This window comes from Vombatus ursinus, unplaced genomic scaffold (genome assembly GCF_900497805.2).
Source record: "Vombatus ursinus unplaced genomic scaffold, bare-nosed wombat genome assembly UNPS02014167.1, whole genome shotgun sequence".
Classification (NCBI taxonomy): Eukaryota; Metazoa; Chordata; class Mammalia; order Diprotodontia; family Vombatidae; genus Vombatus; species Vombatus ursinus.
The window spans coordinates 1,769,125-1,789,283 of record NW_020953945.1 but is presented as its reverse complement, the minus strand read 5'-3'; the positions used below and the strand labels follow the sequence as shown (position 1 = coordinate 1,789,283).

General features: G+C 50.2%; 1 protein-coding gene across 1 annotated transcript in view; it reads left to right on the top strand.

The window, feature by feature from the left end:
• Window positions 1–20,159, top strand: part of CDC45 (cell division cycle 45) — a 41,429-nt gene that overhangs the window by 1,060 nt on the left and 20,210 nt on the right. The window contains exons 2-9 of the mRNA XM_027859399.1: window positions 7,658–7,717; window positions 8,629–8,721; window positions 9,864–10,001; window positions 13,808–13,972; window positions 16,144–16,199; window positions 16,516–16,564; window positions 17,548–17,609; window positions 18,114–18,164. Coding sequence (XP_027715200.1) covers window positions 7,658–7,717; window positions 8,629–8,721; window positions 9,864–10,001; window positions 13,808–13,972; window positions 16,144–16,199; window positions 16,516–16,564; window positions 17,548–17,609; window positions 18,114–18,164 — 674 coding nt within the window. The remainder of the gene's footprint in view (window positions 1–7,657; window positions 7,718–8,628; window positions 8,722–9,863; window positions 10,002–13,807; window positions 13,973–16,143; window positions 16,200–16,515; window positions 16,565–17,547; window positions 17,610–18,113; window positions 18,165–20,159) is intronic.

Sequence of the window (20,159 nt, the reverse complement as noted above, 5' to 3'; positions counted from 1 at the left end):
GCTGGGAAGGGCCTTAGAACAGGGAATGTCCCAGCTTGGGGGGAGGGGCCCTCAAGCTGGGAATGTCTGGGCAGGAGGCATCCTGAGCTCTCCTTCAGTGGTGGGCTGGATTGCTGGACATTGGGGGAGGATGAGCGTGGGTTGTGGTGCTGGAGCTGCACCTTGAGGGAAGCTAAGGGATCTAAGAGGAGGCAGGGGTGTGTTCTAGAGTGGGGGACAGTTGTCGTGTGAAGAACATCCAGGGGGTGGGTTGGGCCGGAGCACAGAGTCTATGAAGGGGAGTCATGTGCAGTGAGTCCTGGAACAAAGAGGTTGTTTGGGACTCCCAGTGAGGACACTCCATCCCCAGTGCAGACCAGTACCTCGTTGGTATCTAGAGTCTTAGAGGCTTGTGTGGGGCCGGGAGATGTTAGTTAACCTTCTCAGTACTTTATGTGTGTAACATGGGGAGAATTTGAACCCAAGTCGTTGAGGTTCCCAGGCCGGCCTGCCCTTTGTCGCTTCTCAAAGAAATACAACTTGTGTTCATAGTCCGGATCTTCTGCTCTAGAAGAGCAAAGGCTTCTCACGGCACCCCTGTCCTTTCACAATAATGTCTATATTTCTTAGGGAGGGGACTTTGCTTGGTCACAGGAGACCCCAGCTCATCAGCCCAGAGCTTCCTAGGAGGGAAGAGGCTCCCCTCCCCCCACCCCTCTGCTCTTTGTCTGAATGGGCAGAAGAAAGATGGTGGAGCAGCCCCCGGGGGCCACTCTGAGCCTCTCCTCTTTCACTTCAAAATGTCTGATTGGTGCTCGCCTAGTGCCACCCATGATTGGACCCCTCCCCCATAACAAACAGAGCCTGTCTTCTGGACCCTTGGACACCGCCTCTTCTGCCAAGAAGCTGAGGCTTGTTTCACCCTTAGCCTTTGGGAATTGTGGTTTTATCGCCTTTTAAAGCCTGGTTTAAGTGCTCTGCCCACTAGGGAGCCTTCCCCTGCCCTGGAGTAACAATCATCATGGCATTTCTGTTTGGGGCTTTCAGGTTTGCAAAATGCTTTACAAAGATCCCGTTTTCTCCTCCAAACAGCCTTGGAAAGGGTGGTCCTTTTATCATCCCCATTTTACCACTGAGGAAACTGAGGCAGACAGAGAGGTTCAATGACTTTCCTAGGGTCCCACACTTAGGAAGTATCTGAGGCTGGATTTGAACTCCGGTCTTCCTGAGTCCAGGCACAGTGCTCTCCCCACTGTGACCCCCTTGCTGCCTAATCATTTCTCTAGGCCTGTTCCTCCCAGGGCACATTTTTTCTTTTGTGGCTTGTATGTGGCACTCTGCCAATTCGGGCATCAACTGTGAACTTAGAGAGAGCAGACCCCCGGGTCTCTCCGTGGTGCTGAACGCTGCCTGCTCCCCTTTGAGATGGGAGAGGCCTCTCCGGCTGGTGGAGAAGGGTTTTTCTTTCAGAAATTCAATGCAATTAAGCAACTCATTATCATCTGCTCTATGTTAGACCTCTCCTTCACATGGGGGATACAGAGGTAGAATGACAGCCCCTGCCCCCAAGGAGATTACATTCTGTTTGTACACACAGAGGTCTCAGGGCTAGACCCTTGATTTTTCTGATATAGGGAAGTTCCCAGTGAGGAAACTCCTTCCACCAGCTAGAAGCAGATAAGTGTTTTGGTGGTTGGGGCACTGGGCCTGGACTCAGGAAGTCCTGAGGTCAAATGTGGCCTCATACACTGGGCAGGTCACTTAACCGCTCCATGACTCAGTTTCCTTATCTGTAAAAATGGGGATAATAATAGCACCCCAGTCCTAGAGTTGTGAGGATAAAATAGTATCTGTAAGTGCTTTTCAGACCTAAAAGTGCCATGTCCATGCTAGTCATAATAATAATACTAGAAAAAATAATCACAACAGTGACAAGAATGCTGCTGGCTAGAGCAGTCACGGGTGAAGGGGACCACAGCTAGTGTGTATCAGAGGCAGGGCGTGAACATGCATGTTTGTGGTCCTGGGGCCAAGTCTCTCTGGAGGGAAGGAATGAAGAGCCCGAGCGCTGGGTTAAGGTGAGCCCAATGCTCCCCATTCTTTTTTGTACATATGAGCAAACAAGAAGCAGCCACCACGTCCTCTTAGCCCAGTGACAACCCCCAATGGGCTCGGGAGAGGCAGCTCCTGTCAGACGTTTCCTGAAGGTCTGCTGTGTGCTCCGGCTTTGGGGGGATAAGATATGCTGTCCCTGCCTGTGGAGTTCCTCCTCCCTCAGGGGACAGGAGACGAGACCTTGATGTACAACTACAGTGATGCCCGGGGGAGCACAATGAGGGCTCCGAGGAGCTCTGAGGAGGGGAGAGCCCAGGAAGTCTGAGTGGCGAATACTTCCTGCAGAGGTGGCCTGTCTGAGTGCCTACAGGGCTGGGTTTTGGAGTCAGCGAGGACCTGGGATTCCAGCCCTGAATTAACCCCTCTTCATTGCCTTCGCCCCTACACCCGTGCTCCCGGGTGGAGCTGGAGACTTATCACACAGCTGTTCTGATCGGATCCACTACGCATTGGTTACCCAGCCTCACCTGGGTCCTCACTGCTGCTCCACAATCCTCATCAACCCTTTCACCTTCCACAGCAGCTCTTCCAAACCTCCTCATCCTTCCTCAAACCTCCCATGGCTCCCCCTCCTCCCGCTCTCTCAGCTGAGAACTTGCCTCATATTATACAGAAGAAATGGAGGCCATTCAGCGTGCGCTCCCTCTCCTCCTGTCAGCTGCCTGCCGACTCTCTCTCCTCTTCCACCCCGTCTCTATGAAGAGGTGGCCTTACTCCCTGCCACAGCTAACCCCAACCTCATCACTCAGCTGGAATGTCTCTCTTCAAAGTTACTTGAATCTTAGACGCTAAATCCAGTGGTCTTTTCTCCGTCCTCATCCTCTGGGACCTTTCTGCAGCCTCAGATGCTGCCGATGCTTCTCTTCTCCTTGGTTCTCTCTTCTCTCCGGGTTTTTGGGACGTGGCTCTCTCCTGGTTCTCCTCTCTCAGCTGCCTTCTCAGCCTCCTTTGCCGGTTCTTCATCCAGGTCACGTCTGCTCACTGGGGTACCCCACAAGACTCGCCCTGGGCCCTCTTTTCTTCTCCCCCTGTAGCACTTCACTCGGTGATTCAGTGACCATCTCTGGACAAATGATTCTCTGGTCTACTTGTCCAGCCCTAGCCTTCCTGCCAACCTCGGGTCTCACATCTCCAACTGTGTAGTAGACCCCTCAACCCGGATGTTCCTTAGACATCTTAAACTCAACATATCTAAAATGGAATTAATTTTCTTTCCCCTCCCCTCTTCCTAAATGCCATATGACACCGCCATCCTTTCAGTCGCTCAGGCTTGTGACCAGAGTGTCCCCCACTCCTCGTTTTCTCTTATGCCCTCTTTCTAGTCTGTTGATCCTCCCTTCGTGATGTGGCTTCTGTAGGCCCCCTCCCCTTCTTTTCTCTGATACCGCTCCCTCCCTGGCACAGGCCCTCATCACATTCCCAGTCTCTCTCGCCTCCCCGACTCTTGCCTTCATACTTGGGAATCGCAGTAACAACGTCAAACTGCTTTTTAGCTTCCTGTGCTGCCAAAACTTGAAACAAGATGGGAATCTCTATTCCCACAAAAATTGGGAGCAGGTTTTCTGAGCTCAAACTACCATTCCAGCAGCAGCTTTTGGACCTTGATGAATGTGCACAAGAAATGTCTCTGTTTTAGAATCCATTTAACTGTGCATTTGAGGAGCTTCTACCTAACCTTCAATTGGAAGCGATTAATCAAGAGGAGAATCTAGTAGAATTCTATGAATGCTTTCCAAGTGATAAATATGCTCAATTAAAATCCCATGCTTGTGGATTGGTGTCAGTATTTGGCAGTGCCTATCTGTATGAAAAGACATTTTCAAAGATAAAATACATAAAATCTAATTACAGGGCAGCATTAACAGATAAACATTTGCAATCGATTTTGATGATAGGAATCACTAACTTTGAACTCTGGTTAAGCAAAATGTTATCACCCCAAAAAAAATGACGTCTTAGTGGTAGACCTATATTACCAAAAAAGCTACTCAATGATTGTTATGTTTCGAATTTTATCAATAAAATATTTGTGGAATTTTCTTTTCTCTTGTTATGTAAATATATAATATCCTCAATTTTGCCTCTTTGCAAAGCCCAAAATATTTACTATCAGACCCTTTACAGAGAAACGTTTGCTGAGCCCTGGGCTCCTTTATAAGAATGCAGATTCTTTGAGGGGAGGCACAGCTGAGATGGCAGAGTGATAGGAAGCAATACTGTGAGCTCCCCTCTGCAAACTTCTCTAAATGTCTAGAAAATTCATGGGACTGAATCCTGGTGGAGAAATCCAGAAAAAGTCACAGCGACTCCTTTGTCCAGTGCAGCTTGGCATAGCAAGACAGACAGGGAGGTGTGAGGACACTGAGGACTGAGCTTGGCTAGATGCTAACCCCAGGGCCCAAGGAAGGGCTGTATATTAGGGCAGGAAGATCTCAGACCCATACCAGGCCATTCACAGACTCAGGCCAGGGCATTCGTACAGGGACAGGTCACCCACTACTGAGGCCCAGGTTGTAAATCCATGGCAGAATGCAAAGGGGACCTGCCCGTGGCATGGCAGTGGCTTACCAGAGTAGGGTGGCCCTGGGGGGTATACGGAGAAAGGAGGAAGCTCAGAAGCCAGCAACAGCAGTGATGTGGGTCAGACCCCAGGCCCAGAACAGAGTCTGACTCCCAAGTCTAGCCCAGCCTACAGAGAAGGCTGGAATCCCAGACCCAAGGGGAACATACAGTTCTGACCACAGAGCTTTCCATCTGGCTCATGGGGCAGAGTCCAGCATCAGTCTACTTTTGTAGAGCTCCCACCAGGGGGCAGCAAACAGGCTTTGCCTTGGATCAGACAGCCTGGGAAGACTATGAGCTTTCAGGTCCCCAGCCTGTCCCTGAGGTCCTGGAATAAAACAACCCCAATACCCCAAGAAAGTGGCAGCAGAACCAGACCAGACCTTTTCTCCAGAAGTATCACAGAACGTTGGTCTGAAGTCAGTAAGCACACTGGAAAAGTGCCCCCTGCCATCCCAAAAAAAGCACCATAATGAGCTATCCTGGTGGCAGGATGCTTAAGACACAAACCCAGAAGATAATGACTCCTGACTTCTACAAGCAAAGCCTCAGAGAAAAACACAGCTTGGGCACAGTCTCAACTAGTTTGGAAGTGAAGAAGCAAGAGTTAAAAATTTTTTTTAATGTTTTTATAAATGGAATGAAAGTGCTTGAGGGCAAAAATAGAAAAGAAATGAGAGCTACAGAAGAAAGCACTGAGGAGAGATGATGCTGCTTGGCACAAGGTACAAAGCTTGCCCAAGTGAGAGACTCCCTGAAAATTTGAATGGACCAGCTAGAACCAATGACTCCATGAGACAAGAAAAAATAGTAAAGCAAAGTCTAAGGACTGAAAAAAATAGAAGAAAATTTAAGAAATCTCATAACAAGAACAGCTGACCTGGAAAACAGATCAAGGAGAAACAAATTTTAAGATCATTGCTCTGAACTCCATACCCCCAAAAGATCCCAGACATATTTCAAGAAATCTTGAAAGAAAACTGCCTACGTTTCTTAGAATCAGAGGATGAAGTGGAAAAAAAAAATTCACTGGTGGCACTTCCTGAAAGAAACACCAAAGAAAACTTCTAGGAACATTATAGCCAAAATCCAGAGTTTCTAGGTTCCCCCCAAAAATACTTAAAGCAGTCATGGAGAAAGAATTTATGTACTAAGGTGCCATGGTCAGGATCATACATGATTTAGTAGCCACTACTGTGAAGGAGCAGCGAGCTTGGAATATAATATTCCAGAAGCCAAACGGTATATAGCCAAGAATAACTTAACAAGCAAAGCCAAGTCTAATGCTACAGGTGGAGAAATGGACCTTTAATGAAATAGAGGACTTCCAAACATTCCTAATGAAAAGACTAGAGCTATGGAGAAACTTTGAATTACAAACATAGGAGTGAAGAGGAACAAAAAGGTAAACATGAATGAACCATGGTAAAGTACTACATATGGATAAACCGCTTACATTCAAATACGGGGAAACAGTATATGTGTCCCCTCTGAACACTGTCATGACCAGAGTTCATAGAGGGAGTCCAATTAGATGAGGCCTAGGCATGGTTCTCTTATATCTTGATGATCTTAGGGAAAGAATGGGAAGAGAAAAGGAAGAGGAAAAGGGGGGAGGGGAAGGAGAAGAAACTTAGGGGAAATTGTCTCACCTAATGAGGGTGCCCAAATATCTCTCTGTCTGTCTGTCTGTATGTATGTACATATATATGTGTATGTATATATATGTATGTATGCTTGTATATATGTGTGTGTATGTATGTGTATATATGTGTGTGTATATACATATATGCTACCAGACACCTGTATAAACAAGGAAGGTATAGGAGGAGCTGCTTACACTTTAACTTCACTTTTCTCTGAACTGGTCAAAAGAAAGAATACACAGACACGGACACACACACACACACGTATGAGCATACACATATACCCGCACGCGCATACTCTAAACACACATACATGCATGCGTGCACTCACATGGACAGGTGAGCACAGAAATACATTTCATTCAATGAAGTAGGAGGAAGAGGAGAGAAGAGGGAAGGGGAAATTAGAGGAAGGATAGATTAAGGGAGAGATTAGTCATAAGCAAAACAAATTCTAAGGATGCAGAAAAATATTCAGCTCTTTTTGATATGGCAAAGAATGGGAATCTGAGGGAGCGCTCATAAACTGGGGAATGACTGGACAAGTTATGGTATGCGAATATCATGGAACACTACTGTGCTAAATTCTTATCGGCACAATGATCAACCAGGATTCCAGGAGGAAATACGAGGAAATATTCTGTTCCCACCCTGATAGAGAGGTGAAGGATTCAAAATGCAGGATGAGACATAGGACTTGACCAATGTGGATATTTGTTTTGATTGACTCTGTATGGTGTGTATAATGAGTTTTGTTTTCCTTGTGTCCTCAAAAGGGGAAGTTGTTAGGGTGGCAAGGTGAGAAGCCAGATGTTGGCTAATTTTAAAAAAATTTATATAAGTATATATAAAAGCACAATATTAAAACATATACACACGTTCATATGTGTGTATATATGTACACAGATATATGTTATGTGTATGCACACACACACACACATACACACACACAACTTGGGAACTCATGCTCACAATAACCAACCATTTGAAGACTCATGATGAAACATACCGCCCACCTCCTAATAGAGAGGAAAAGGTCTCAGAGGGCAGGTTGAGACATATATCTTTTCAGATGTAGCCAATAAGAAATTTTGTTTTGTTTGACTATACATACTTGTAACAGGAGTTTTGTTTTTCTTGCTTTCTTGATGGGCTGGGGGGAGAAGTGGGAGAAAGAAGGCTGAGCTTTGAAAATTAAATTTAATGTAAAAAATAAACCCTTTGGAGGCAGAAACTTTCTTTGCTTTTGTATTTGAAACCTCAAAGCTTAACAGATAGTAAACACTTTGTCGTTCATTCTCCTCTAAGACCGGGCATCATCATTCTCTATTTTTCTTTCATTCTTCCCATTACAGCGAGTTCTTCTCTTTGTTGCTTCTGATGTTGATGCGTTATGTGCCTGCAAAATTCTTCAGGTAAGCTGATCCATTTTTCCTTCTTGCAATGGGAATATAGAGAAAGAAAAAGAATATTGGCTTGGGGGGGTGGGATTGGTTGGAACTAATCAAAAAGACAAGAAAATTTGTAGGTCATCCCATGTAAAAGATTCAAAGCATTTGAAATCTAATGCCTTTTACTGTGATCCTCAGTTACAAGACTTGGTGACTTTGTGGTTATTCGCATTATAGGTGGAAATATTTGGGGTTTAGCCTTAGAGCCCAAAGCTGGCCTGCCCTGCCAAACTGGAAAGACTTCCAGCCCAGGCCTGGCCGCAGTCTGCTTGCCTGGACCAGTGAAGTCTGGGAAGGCTGGTCACTGAGTGGTGATGGGGTTTTGGACCACCTTCACTCGGACAACGGTCCGCTAAGGCGAGGAAGTGTTCTGCTCGCTGTTGTCAAGGGTTTGGATATAGAAGGATATAGAAACTGATTTGGTTTGGCTCCAGATGGTAGAAGCAGGAACAGCAGCGAAAGCAGATGTCAGCTTGTTGTCAGGGTGAAGTGGGTTGGGCGGCCTCAGGGTGGGGCCCCAGCTGGAGGTCTTCAGGTAGAGGCTGCATGCCTGCTTGGGTGGGGTGGTGACGGAAGGACTTGCACTGATTGGCTGCTGAGGTCCCTTTTAGCCCTGCCCTTTAGATGGGGGCAGAGCTCCCAGGATGGAAGGATTACCCAGACCAGTGAAATGAGTGATCTTTCCAAGTAGGGCAAAAGAAGGACTTTGGTATTAAATAGGTGATGGCGGGGGCAGGCAAGGACGCTGTGGCCCCCCTCTTGCTGCTGCCCGGGCCTCCCTCCCCACCTGTGGGCAGTGTCCACTGTCCAGGGCAGGCGAATCCGTGGGAATAATCGTAGCTGGCTGTTGACCACACCCACCCTTCTCTGCCCAGGCCTTGTTCCAGTGTGACCACGTCCAATACACTTTGGTTCCCGTTTCTGGGTGGCAGGAACTTGAAACCTCGTTTCTGGAACACAAAGACCAGGTATGGATGCTTTATATTAAGATGACATTTATAGAAAAATCATTAAGAACCATCACCTGTAATTTCCAAGGGCTTGGGCTCCTTCCGAGGGCTAGTTTATGTCAGCCTGTTCATCACATCATGGCTGTGGCCCCTCAGCCTCAAACCAGGAGAGGCCCAGCGGCAAATCCCTGGGACCCTGGGCGAATTGTGTCTCCCCTTCATTCTCCTCGCGTGCCCAGTGGAGAAGACCATACCCGCAGTGCCTACCACCCAGGTGGTCATGAGGCTCAGATGAGATCAGGTGGCTAATGCCACACAGAAATGCCAATTATTCTGACAGTATACATGCCAGTCACTGAGATGTTGGGCACATTCACAGGAGTTAGGAGTGAAATTGAAGGGTTGAATAACCTAGTGTGATTCAGGCAGGATTTGGTTTAAATCCTCAAGCGTCTGTACATTGCACCCAGCTGTTCAAAAACTGGGTTCCCTTCCCCTTGGTAACTTACTTCTCCTGAAACTCAACATGTAGATAACATACTTTTTCCTTCACAATTTTCATTTTTAGGCCTTGGCTTGAAGGTCCGGGGGGCAGGGAAGAATGTTAGGTATTCAAGGGATTCATGATGATGTGAATGAAATCACTCAGGACTCAGGCCACAAATATGAGGGTGACTTCCTGGTCAGCTCACACCTGGAGGCCCTTGGGCATTGGAGAAGAGCATTGGCAGCCAGGGAGCACCCTGAGGAGGACAGCCGGGGTGGGATCTTGAGATCATGCCCTGTGAGGATTGGTGGGAAGACTGGAGAGGTCGAGCCCGAAAAAGAGACGTGTGGCCTGTCTTCCAGAATCTGCAGGGCTGGCCTGGGCTGAGGGGCCGCGCTTGTTTGGTGCGTCCTCCAAGGGCAGAAGCAGTCAGGGGAGGGTGGCAATCAGGAAATGCCTCCGAACAAGTAGAGTTGGTCCCAGGAAGAGGGGGCTGCCTCGGGAGGTTGTGCGCTCCCCACCAGCTGACCCTAGAGGACTGCTTGTTGGGGCTGCTCTAGGTGGGGCTTGGAGCACATGTCCTCCAAGAGCTCTTGCGCGCTCTGAAGTGGCAGTGATCCTGAGGCCTGTTTCTCAGACCTCACGGCTCACAGCACTTTCTTTTCCCTTCCAGTTCCGCTATTTTCTTCTCATAAACTGTGGGGCCAATGTCGACCTCTTGGATATCCTCCAGCCTGAAGAGGATAGGATTTTCTTCATTTGTGATACCCACCGGCCTGTCAATGTTGTGAACGTTTACAATGACACCCAGGTGAGTGAATCCTCTGGGAGAGAATCAACAGGCTGGTGGGTCTAGGACTGGGAGAAGCTTCAGAGACCACCTCGTCCAACCTCATTTTACACAGAAGGGGATGGAGGCCTGAAAAGATGAAATGACTTACCCAAACCCAGCCAGGAGGGTTTGGGCCTCACCCATCTTGAAGAGCCTGTAGGAGTCCCATATAAGATACCCATTGCGGTGGCTTGCTGACGACTGGCATAATGCCAGGCTTTCTTTGATTCAGTTTCTCCCCCGCCATCCTCGTTGTAGCACAGGTGTGAGTCTGGGCTCCTGAAGGCAGGGGAGTGCCAGGTCTGGCAGGTTCTCCTGAACTGGGAGAGTTCTAGTCCTGGGTTCTGGGTCTGCTTTCAAAGCATCAGCCTGGCTGAGGGGGCTCGTCACCAGGGGCCCGGCCATCCACCTGGAGACGATGCTCGATGCCATCACCCTGGTAGGTCACTGAGCACTCTGACCCACAGGGGTGGAGGGGTGGACCCAATCACACGTGTGGGAAATGATCAGAGTCCTAGCTTTGCCCTGGAACGTGAGCTCTCTCCAGGGCACCAATGTTTTTTTTTCTTAACTTGACTATATTCTTAATTAACTTTGTTGCTTGTTATCAGTAATAAATTATGTCCCATAACTTTGTGCTCCCTGACACAATTTTCTCAAAATTGACACGCAATACATTTTTCTTAGCCTCAGGCAGATATTTTCAGCGTTTTTTTCCCCACTATACACATACGTGATTCCTATAGGCAAAAGCACAATGATATTTTCACTAAATGGAACGTGAAGCTGGTAGCTAACTTTTGAAAATGCCCCCTTTAAGAAACTTTTTATTGAGGTCCCCTTTGCTGTGGCCGCCACTGCCCAGTGGCACGTTCCTGCCCCAATAGAGCCCTCCCTTGTTACAAAGGACGGTCAAGCGAACGGTAAGCGGTTGCTTCGGCCTTGTGTGAAAAGACGCGGCTTGGATGGCTTGATGTGGGGCGGAAGCCCACTTTACGACGACGTCTGCCAGGTGACAAATGACCTTTGACTCGATCAGAATTCCCAGGTTTGTCAGGGTTGTTCACCATCACATTATGAGAGCCTCCGTGTCATTATTCTCCTCCATCTACGTCAGCTCTTGGAAGTGTTCCCGAGCTTGTGTGAATTCTTCCTCTTTATCCTTGCGTATGGCACAGTTATATCCCATTTCTTGTTCTGCTGGCTCGTTCGTCCATTCCACAGTCAATAAACACCCACTTTCTTTCCGATTCCTTGTGACTCCCCAGAAAGATGCTGGCATAAATATTGTTGTTACTCTTTTTTCTCCTTTCCAATTAGCAAGCCTTTATTTTCTCTCTCTCCCACCTCCTTCACCCACTGGGAGGAAGATACCATCCCTTGTGACAGATATTCAAAGTCAAGCAGAGCAGATGCCGTATTGGCCCATTCGGAAATGTAGGTCTCACTCTGCGTGTTTAGTCCATCGCCTCTCCTTCGGGCTGTGGGTGGTGTCTGTCATCATCTGTCCTCTGGCTGTGTTTGTCATCTCTAGTCTTTCAAAGCTGTTTTTCTTCCTAATGGTGTTGTTACTGTTGAGATTGTTCTCCAGATTCTGCTCGCTTTACTCTGCATCGGATGATACTGGGTTTCTCTGAAATGAGCCCTTCACCATTTCTTATGACTCAGTAATAGTGCGTCATCTCCACGTGCTGTGATATGTTTAGCCATTCTGCAATAGACAGACACCCTTTAGTTCCCAGTTCTTTTTTGTTAGAAAAGGAGCTACTCTACTTTTCTACTTATGTGTCCTCTTTCCTCTTTGATGTCTTTGGAGCTTAGGATTACTGGGTCAAAAGGAATGAACAATGTAGTGACTTTGGGGGCATAGAGCTAACTCCTTTTCCAGAGTGGCTGGACCAAGGCATGGCTCTACCACAGTGCATTAGTATGCCTCTTCAATCATTGCCATTTTCATTTTTAAAATTAACTATGTAGGCCTCATTTCTCAAATATATAGAGAATTGAGTCAAATTTATAAGAATGCAAGTCATTCCTCGATTGATAAATGGACAAAGGATATGAACAGGCAGTTGTCAGATGAAGAAATCAAAGTTATCTATAGTCATATGAAAAAATGCTCTAATCAGTGCTTCTTCAAGTATGGGTCACAACCCCATATTAAAAAGCTGAAGAAGCGCTGAAGGGCGTGCATGAAAAAAGCATAAGAGGCCCTGCTCTAAATCACTATTGCTTAGAGAAATGCAAGTTAAAATAACTCTGAGGTACTACCTCCCACCTATCAGATTGGCTAATATGACAGAAAAGGAAAGTGACAAATGTTGGAAGGGATATGGGAATATTGGAGCACTAGTGCATTATCGGTGGAGTTGTGAACTGATCCAACCATTTTGGAGAGCAATTTGGAACTAAGCCCAAAGGGCTGTAAAAGGATGCGTACCCTTTGACCCAGCAATGGCACTTCTAGGGCTGTATCCCAAAGAGATCATAAAAGTGGGAAAAGGACTCACATGCACAAAAATATTTATAGCAGCTCCTTTTGTGGTGGCAAAGAATTGGAAATTGAAGGGATGCCCATCAATTGGGGAATGGCTGAACAGGTTGTAGCATATGAATGTAATGGAATGTTGAGCAAGTGGATTTCAGAAAAACCTGGAAAGACTGACATGAACTGATACAAAGTGAAATGTGCAGAGAATGTTGTGCACAGTAACAGCGACATTGATCAGCTATGAATGGCTTAGCTTTTCTCGCAATGCAGTGATCCATATCCGGAGAAAGAACTGATGGCGTCTGAATGCAGATCAAAGCCTGCTATTTTCACTTTATTTTTTTCATGTTTTTTTTTCTTTTGTTCTCTGTCTTCTTTGACAACATAACTAATATGGAATTATGTTTTACCTGATTGGACGTATATAACCTATATCAAATTGCTTACCTTCTTAAGGGGAGAGAGGGAGAGAGAAAATTTGGAACTCAAAATTTTATTATCTTTTTTTGGAACTCAACATTTTATTTTAAAAACGCATGCTAAAAATTGTCTTTACATGTAATTAGAAAAAATAAAATTCTATTAAAAACTAACTTTGTTAATTTGACACTGTGCCTGGCACAGTGCCCAGCACATAGTAGGTGCTTAATAAATGCTCCTAGAAGATGACATGGCTTCTGTCTTTTCCTGAGCTGAAATGTGGACCTACTAGGTCAATGAAAAGAGCCATGGATTCAGTCAGAGGACCTGGGCTCAAATCTCAGCTTTGCTCCTTAAGAAGAGGAAAAATAAGAATAGATAACATTTTCAGAGTGCCTACTATGTGCTTTGCAATTATTATCTCATCTGATTCTCACAATAACCCTGTGAAGTGGATGCTGTTATGATCCCCATTTTATAGATGAGAAAACTGAGGCCAACAGTGGTTAAGTGACATGTGCTAGGGTCACACAGCTAGGAAGTGACTGAGACTGGATTTGAACTCGGGGCTTCCTGACTGCAGGCCTAGCTCTCTATGACACTGCCCTCCCTCTGCTTCCTTCTCCCTCACATGAGGGGCTTGGGTTAGATTGTGTCTGAGGCGCCCTCAAGCTCTGGACCTAGGAGCCTATAGCAGGGATAGCCAGAAGGTTCCCTTCACCTGTTGGGACACTTGTGGCCAGATGGGGGCTCTTGTTCTGTGTCCCTAAAGGTGGCAAAGAAGCCGGCAGGGGACTCCTCGCTTCTGTAGGGAAAACGGGCCACGAGGGGCCGGCCTGCTCTGCCTACCCTCACTGCCTGCCTTTTTCACTAGATAAAGCTGCTCATCAAACAAGACGATGACCTGGAAGTCCCTGCCTACGACGACATTTTCAGAGACGATGAGGACGATGAGGATGAAGATGAGGACGAGGAAGAAAAGTCGGGCCATGAGAGCGACGGGTCAGAGCCTTCTGGAAAGCGCACTCGGTTTGAAGAGGTATGTTCGTAGCAGCCCTCTGTGGTTCTGGGGGTCTGCCCGACCCCGGTGAGGAGGGGTCTGACCAGTTGTGTCCCAGGCTCTGCTGTGACCGGGCTGCCCTCAGACCAAAGGAGTGTCCTGAGAAGCTGTGTGTGTCTGCATGTACGTGTCTGTGTGTGTGTCTGCATGTGTGCACGTGTGTATGTGTGCATGCATGTGTGTCTCTGTGTGTGTGTAGGTGCATGCGTGCATGTGTGTGTGTGTCTGCATTGCATGTGTGTGTGTCTGTGTGTGTGCGTGTGCGTATGTGTATGTCTGTCTGTCTGTGTCTTGGGGTGGCGGTCTGTATTTGTACTTGGCCCCCACCCCGACTACATCACAGGGCCCAGAAACATTGGAGAGTTTCCCACAGACAGCCTCTAATTTCCCAGAGTCACAACGGAAATCCCATTTCTTAGCAGACTTCTGCAGGGGCATCAGTGTTGGCAGAGTGGGCCCAGAGGGGGCTGCTGCCAGGGGAGGAGCAGTGGTAAGAAGCCACTTTACCCATGAGGGGGCTGGACCTCAGAGAGGTCCAGTGCAGGGGGTGGATTTGAACCCAGGTCATCCTGACTCTCAGTCCCAGCCCTTGAAGGTCCAGGAGTCTGCCTTTGAGAGTTCAGTCCCCCTGGAAGTTCTGGGGAGCCCTGTTTAGTCATTGACACGCTCAGGGAAGGTCTGGCTTGACTCTGGCTTCCCCCGTTCACCCAAGAGCGAGAGAATATCCCGTTCACTTGGGGAGGAGTGTTTGAAGCCCAGGGGCTGCAGGGGCGTGAAGCGTCAAAACACTCATGTGCAGCTAGAACCCCGTGAGACCTGGAACCCACCTCGTGGACTGTCCTTGGGGTCGGCATCTCGGGGATGTCCCCTCGCTCAGTAAGACGTCGCAGGCGTGTGAGATGCCCCTGGGCCCTGGGGCTGTGCCCTGCAGGTCAATCCGGTCCAGCTACCACGTGCTGAGCACCTGCTGTGTGCCCGGGCCTGCACTGGGAGCCTGGGGCACAGACAAACCACAGAAGATCACCTGCCCTCCGGGAGCTTCCATTCACCCTCGGGCCCCTGACGGGGGGGTCACTTGTCTGAGGAGAAGGCCTGTCACTCATCACGGTCAGGAGGTCTGGGTGAAGACCCTCCCCAGTGCAGAGCAGCAGCTTCTCTGCCAGCTCAGGCCGAGAGCAGCCTGGGCACCGCGAGGGGAAGGGTCACGCGGCCAGCATGAGAACCGTGGGGCCAGACCTCTATCCACCAGGCCACCCCCTAGGCCTCTCGTGCCTTTGCATGGGCCGCCCTTTGCCTGGAAGCGGGCATCAGCGCAGGCCTCCTCCTCCTCCCCCTCCGCCTTCAGGTGGGCAGTGGCACAGGGTACAGACCCCAAGCTTGAGGTCAGGAAGGACTGGATTCAAATCCAACCTCAGATACTTACCAGGTGTGTGACCTTGGGCAAGTCACTTAACCTTTGCCTGCCTCCGTTTCCTCATGTGTAAAATGTTTGGTTTTTGGTGAGGCAGTTGGGGTTCAGTGACTTGTCCGGGGTCACATGGCTGGTGAGTGTTATGTCTGAGGCTGGATTTGAGCTCAGGTCCTCCTGACCCCAGGGCTGGTGTTCTCTCCACTGCTCTGGCCCCCCTCATCTGTGAGATGAAGGCTTGGACTGGAGGCCTCTAATGTGCCTTCCTTCTCGAGGTCTGTGATTTCATTTCATCGAGCCTTCGTTTCTCCGGCCTCCTAAAATGAGAGCCTTGTGCTAGATGACCTTTAAGGTCCCCACCAGCTGCAAATATCTGATCCTATGACTGAGCAGTGGGCCCAGAGCCAGGAGGGCTGGGTTCAAATCCTGCCTCCTACCCTTGATGACTCGGTGACCCTGGGCAATCCCTCCTCTTCTCTACACCTCAGTTTCTTCATCTGTAAAATGGGGCTAATGCCTAACAGGGTTGTCAGGAGCCTCAAATGAGAGTGCTAGACCAGAGCGTTTCTCCACGTTTAAAGGACTCTGCACACGTCTGCTCGACTTCTTCTTGCTCACGTCCTCTCTGCCCAGAGCTGGCCTGCCCTGCTGGAGAAACGGGCCCAGAAGGAGGAGCCCCTCCTCCCGAGGGCCCTGGCTGGTCTTTCTGACCACCATCTTTTCCCTTTGTCCCAATGGTTAGGACGTGATCGAGCAGACGATGAAGAGGAGGCAGCGAAGAGAGTGGGAGGCCCGCAGGTAGGAGGCACGCGCTGTCCCCAGCATCTTGATGGCCTGTTAGGGAGTGAGGCCCGGCCGCGAGGGTCTGAGCTCCCCCTTCTCTCCGAGCTCCCTCTCGTCGCCGGCTTCTTCTGGATACAGTGTCCAGAGAGGCCCGGCTGCAGGCCTCCCTCACCCAGCCGCTGACCTCTGCACGGTGTCGGTGACCTCCTTCAAGGCTCGCCAGGCCCTGTGGATAGAAGGGGCTGGGGTGGGGTCGTCTTAGGCCCTCACGGGTCCCTGGGCTTCGTCCTGCCTCCTGAGGCCTTGACATTCTGCCCTCGTGTCTTCCCAGGAAAGAAATCCTCTTTGACTACGAGCAGTATGAATACCACGGGACCTCAGTAAGTGAGCTGGTGGGGGCCTTGTGGGGGCCCCTCTCGGGCCTGAAGGCCCAGCTTTTGTCCTTGGGGGTCCCCACTGCTCTTCCCTTTGTATTCACGCCCTTTTTATTTTTACAACGGTCTCCTCATAGAGAGCTTCCTGCCCCCTGCCTCCAGCATGACCTGGTGGGAGGCCACTTGGCTTTTCTGGGTCTCAGTTTCCTCGTCTGGAGGAGGTGACCTCTGCAGTCCCTCTAGCTCTCTGTCCTTCCCTTGAAGCAGAGTGGAGAAGGCGGCGCTGCCTGGAGTATGCACCTCTGCTCCCCTGTGGTCCCCCGCCTCTCTGTAGAGAGGACTGGGCATGGCGGTCAATTGGTGTTTTGGTTGTGGCCGGAGTCATCCTGTAGTCCATTCTCTTGGCCCTGGATCAGTTCATAAATGTCTCCCGGGCTTCTCCGCCTTCCTCACACTCCTCTTTCATTGCAGTGTTGACATGGGCCTTTGGGTTCCCCTGCTGCCTTTTCTCTTGGCGTTTCCCAGTGGGGGGGCAGCCACCTCGTTTCCCCTCTCTGCCTTCACAGAGGATGCTGCCATCTGTGGTTATTAAGGCACCAGGGTTTCCTCTTTGACGTCAGACGGTGTGGGGGGCGGCCCCCACGTTATTGATCAGGCAGGAGCCGGAAGCTCTCAGCTGTGGCCTTGTGGCTTAGATGTGGTCAGACTCCCCCCACCCTGGGGCTCTGGGATTTCACAGACGTGGGCCTTCCCTCCTGTAGGGCCCAGCCCAGCCTGCTGTGGTCAGCTCTCGCCCCTGTGACCTCCCCTTCCACATGCATCGTGGCACCAGAGAGCCTCTCTCTGGAGTGTCTGCCCCTGAGGAGGCAGCAGAGGGCACCTGACCCCCAGCCCCTTCCCCACCACCATGGGCAGCCCAGACCAGGAGGCTCTGTGTGCAGCCTTGAGCTGGTCCTGACCCAGAATCCCTGTTCCCTCCTCTTTTGTAGTCAGCCATGGTGATGTTTGACCTGGCCTGGGTCATGTCCAAGGATCTCAATGACATGCTGTGGTACGTAAGCAGGGCCCCTGCGGGGGCTTCCTTCCCTGTCCCTGGTGCTGCCCGTCCTCTGCCCTGGGAACAGAGTGTGCCTGACGAAGGGGGTGGGGCAGGATGCTGCCGGGCTGGAGGACGTGCTCGCGGGCACCTCAGCCCTCTTGGCTCCCCAGGCTCCTCAGGAAGGAGCTCTGTGGTCAGGCTCAGTGGGAGGCCTCTGGCCTCCCGCCTCCAGGCACCACTGGAGGTCAGGCTTCAAGGTTCCGATCCTGACTCTTTTGCTTTACTCCCCAGGTGACCTTAAGCAAGTCACCTCCCGTCTCTGGGACTCAGTTTCCTCATCTGGCCTAGATGACCCCCCATGTCCCTTTCAGCCTTAAATCTGGAAGGTTCTTCCCCAGCTGTGTGGAAGAGGCTTTTCTGGGCTGGACTGGCCTAGACTGGTCTCTGGACCCCTTCGCCCTCTTAAAAAGGAGCTTCCTTCCCGCCCCTCACCCCTCGTGCTCTTTGTCCTTCTAGGTGGGCCATTGTTGGGCTGACCGACCAGTGGATACAAGACAAGATCACTCAGTAAGACTGTCCTCCCTGCTGGGCTCTGGGGGTGCTGGTCACGGCAGATGTTGTGGCCTGAGGCCCGAGGGGCGTGGGCCAGATGATTCTGAGTGACCCGCAGAGCCCGGTCCCTGGCTGGGAGGTGCTGGGACGGGTGGGGGGACCACTGGTGGGGTCTTAGCTTTCCCGTCCCAGGCTCCGGGAACAGGATCTGTCTAATAACACGCACACATTAAGCTACTGCTGTGTGCACGGCCCTGGGGATATGAAGGTGAAACAAACCCCATTGCACTCCGGGGCCTTCCTTTCTGCCTTGGTGGGCAGGAGGGATATTACACGCACACTAAGTATGTACCTGATGACTGGGGCCATTGGAGGTGGCCCCTGAGCAAGCCCTAAGGAAGTCGTGGATTCTGAGAACTGGCGGAAAGAGGAAGTGCATTCCTGGTCAGGAGCACAGCCGGAGCAAACAGAGAAGTGGAGTATAAGTCTGGGGAACGGCACGTAGGCCGCTGTGCCAGAGGGGGAGCACGAAAGGGCTTTGGACCCCGGATTGGGCTGTGTGGATTGTCATCCTGGTTCTGCCTCTGACTCAGTGACCATGGTGAAGTTGTCTTTATCTCCATGGACCTTAGTTTCTCACTCCGTCAAATGGGTTGGATAACCTCCCCTCCACGTATCTCCTAAGAGCAGGCTCTTGCGAAAGAAGCTTGAAAATGAACAAATGTGTTCTGAATGACTGGCACTGTGCCCGTGGCCAGCGTCATTCACACCCTCCATCCTCGCCCCCGACATGGCAGCAGCCGGTGACACAGGGTGCAGGGCTTTGCAGTGGCATCTTCTGTCCAAGCCAGGCCAAGGCCCTGGAGTCTGGGTTACTTCCATGCTTCTTACCGCCAGATCTTTATCCAGGCTGTTCCCTGTGCCTAGAACACCCTCCCTCTCTGCTTCTGCACATTTTTCCTTCAGGGCTGAGCTCCGGCACCATCCTGACTCCCTCCTGGATTTCCCTTCTCCCTCCCTCCTGTGCTTACTTACCTGGGGTCTACTCATCTCTGCTCGTGGTAGTGAATAGAAGCCCCTTGACGGCAGGGAGGGCTTCAGTTTCATCTTTGTATCCTCAGGGCCTAGCCTAGTTCCAGGTACACAGTGATGCATAATAAATGTTGCATCTTCAGCCTCCATGGCTATGGTGGATGATGCAGATGAATCCTCAGCTCTCAGAGCAGGGGTTCTGGGCCTGACATCCGTGGACCCTTAGGAATTCTGCCTGAGGGTAGATTTCAGGCCATCTGTGAATGTGGATGAGGAAAAACATCCCACCTTATTTTCCCATCTCTGGGACCAGCGACCAGCATGTTTTATTCTCTGCACTTAGGAGAAGGGTCCACAGGCTTCACCAGACTGTCAGAGGGGCCCAGGACCCCAGAAAGGTGAAGAGCCCTGTTGGTGACTTGGTTCCAATCCCTGCCCTGTGATCCTAGGCAAGCTAAGTTCTGCCTCAGTTTCCTAATCTGGATGTTGTGACAGTTGAAGCCAGAAAGGACAGGGCCCCTATGGACCAAGCCAGGGCTTCCCTCTGCAGGGCAGGGCCAAGGAAACTTGGGATCCATTGTGGCTTGGGGGGCTGGGATTTGAATTTGTAGCACCTTCTGACGGGATGGACCCGGGGCCACATTGAGAAACATAGAGTTTTGGGAAATGGCCAGTGCTACTTCCCAGCTCTTACCTTCCTTGTTCTAAGACCCCTCTCAGCCCTGACATCCCCTGTTCTAAGCCCCCCTCCCAGCCCTGACATCCTCTGTTCTAAGCCTCCTCCCAACTGTGATATCCCCTGTTCTAAAGGCCCTCCCAGCTCTGACATCCCCTGTTCTAAGGCCTTTCCCAGCCCTGACATCCCCTGTTTTAAGCCCCCTCCCAGCTCTGACATCCCCTGTTTTAAGGCCCCTCCTAGCTCTGACCTTCCCTGTTCTAAAGCCCTTCCTAGCCCTGACATCCCCTGTTCTAAAGGCC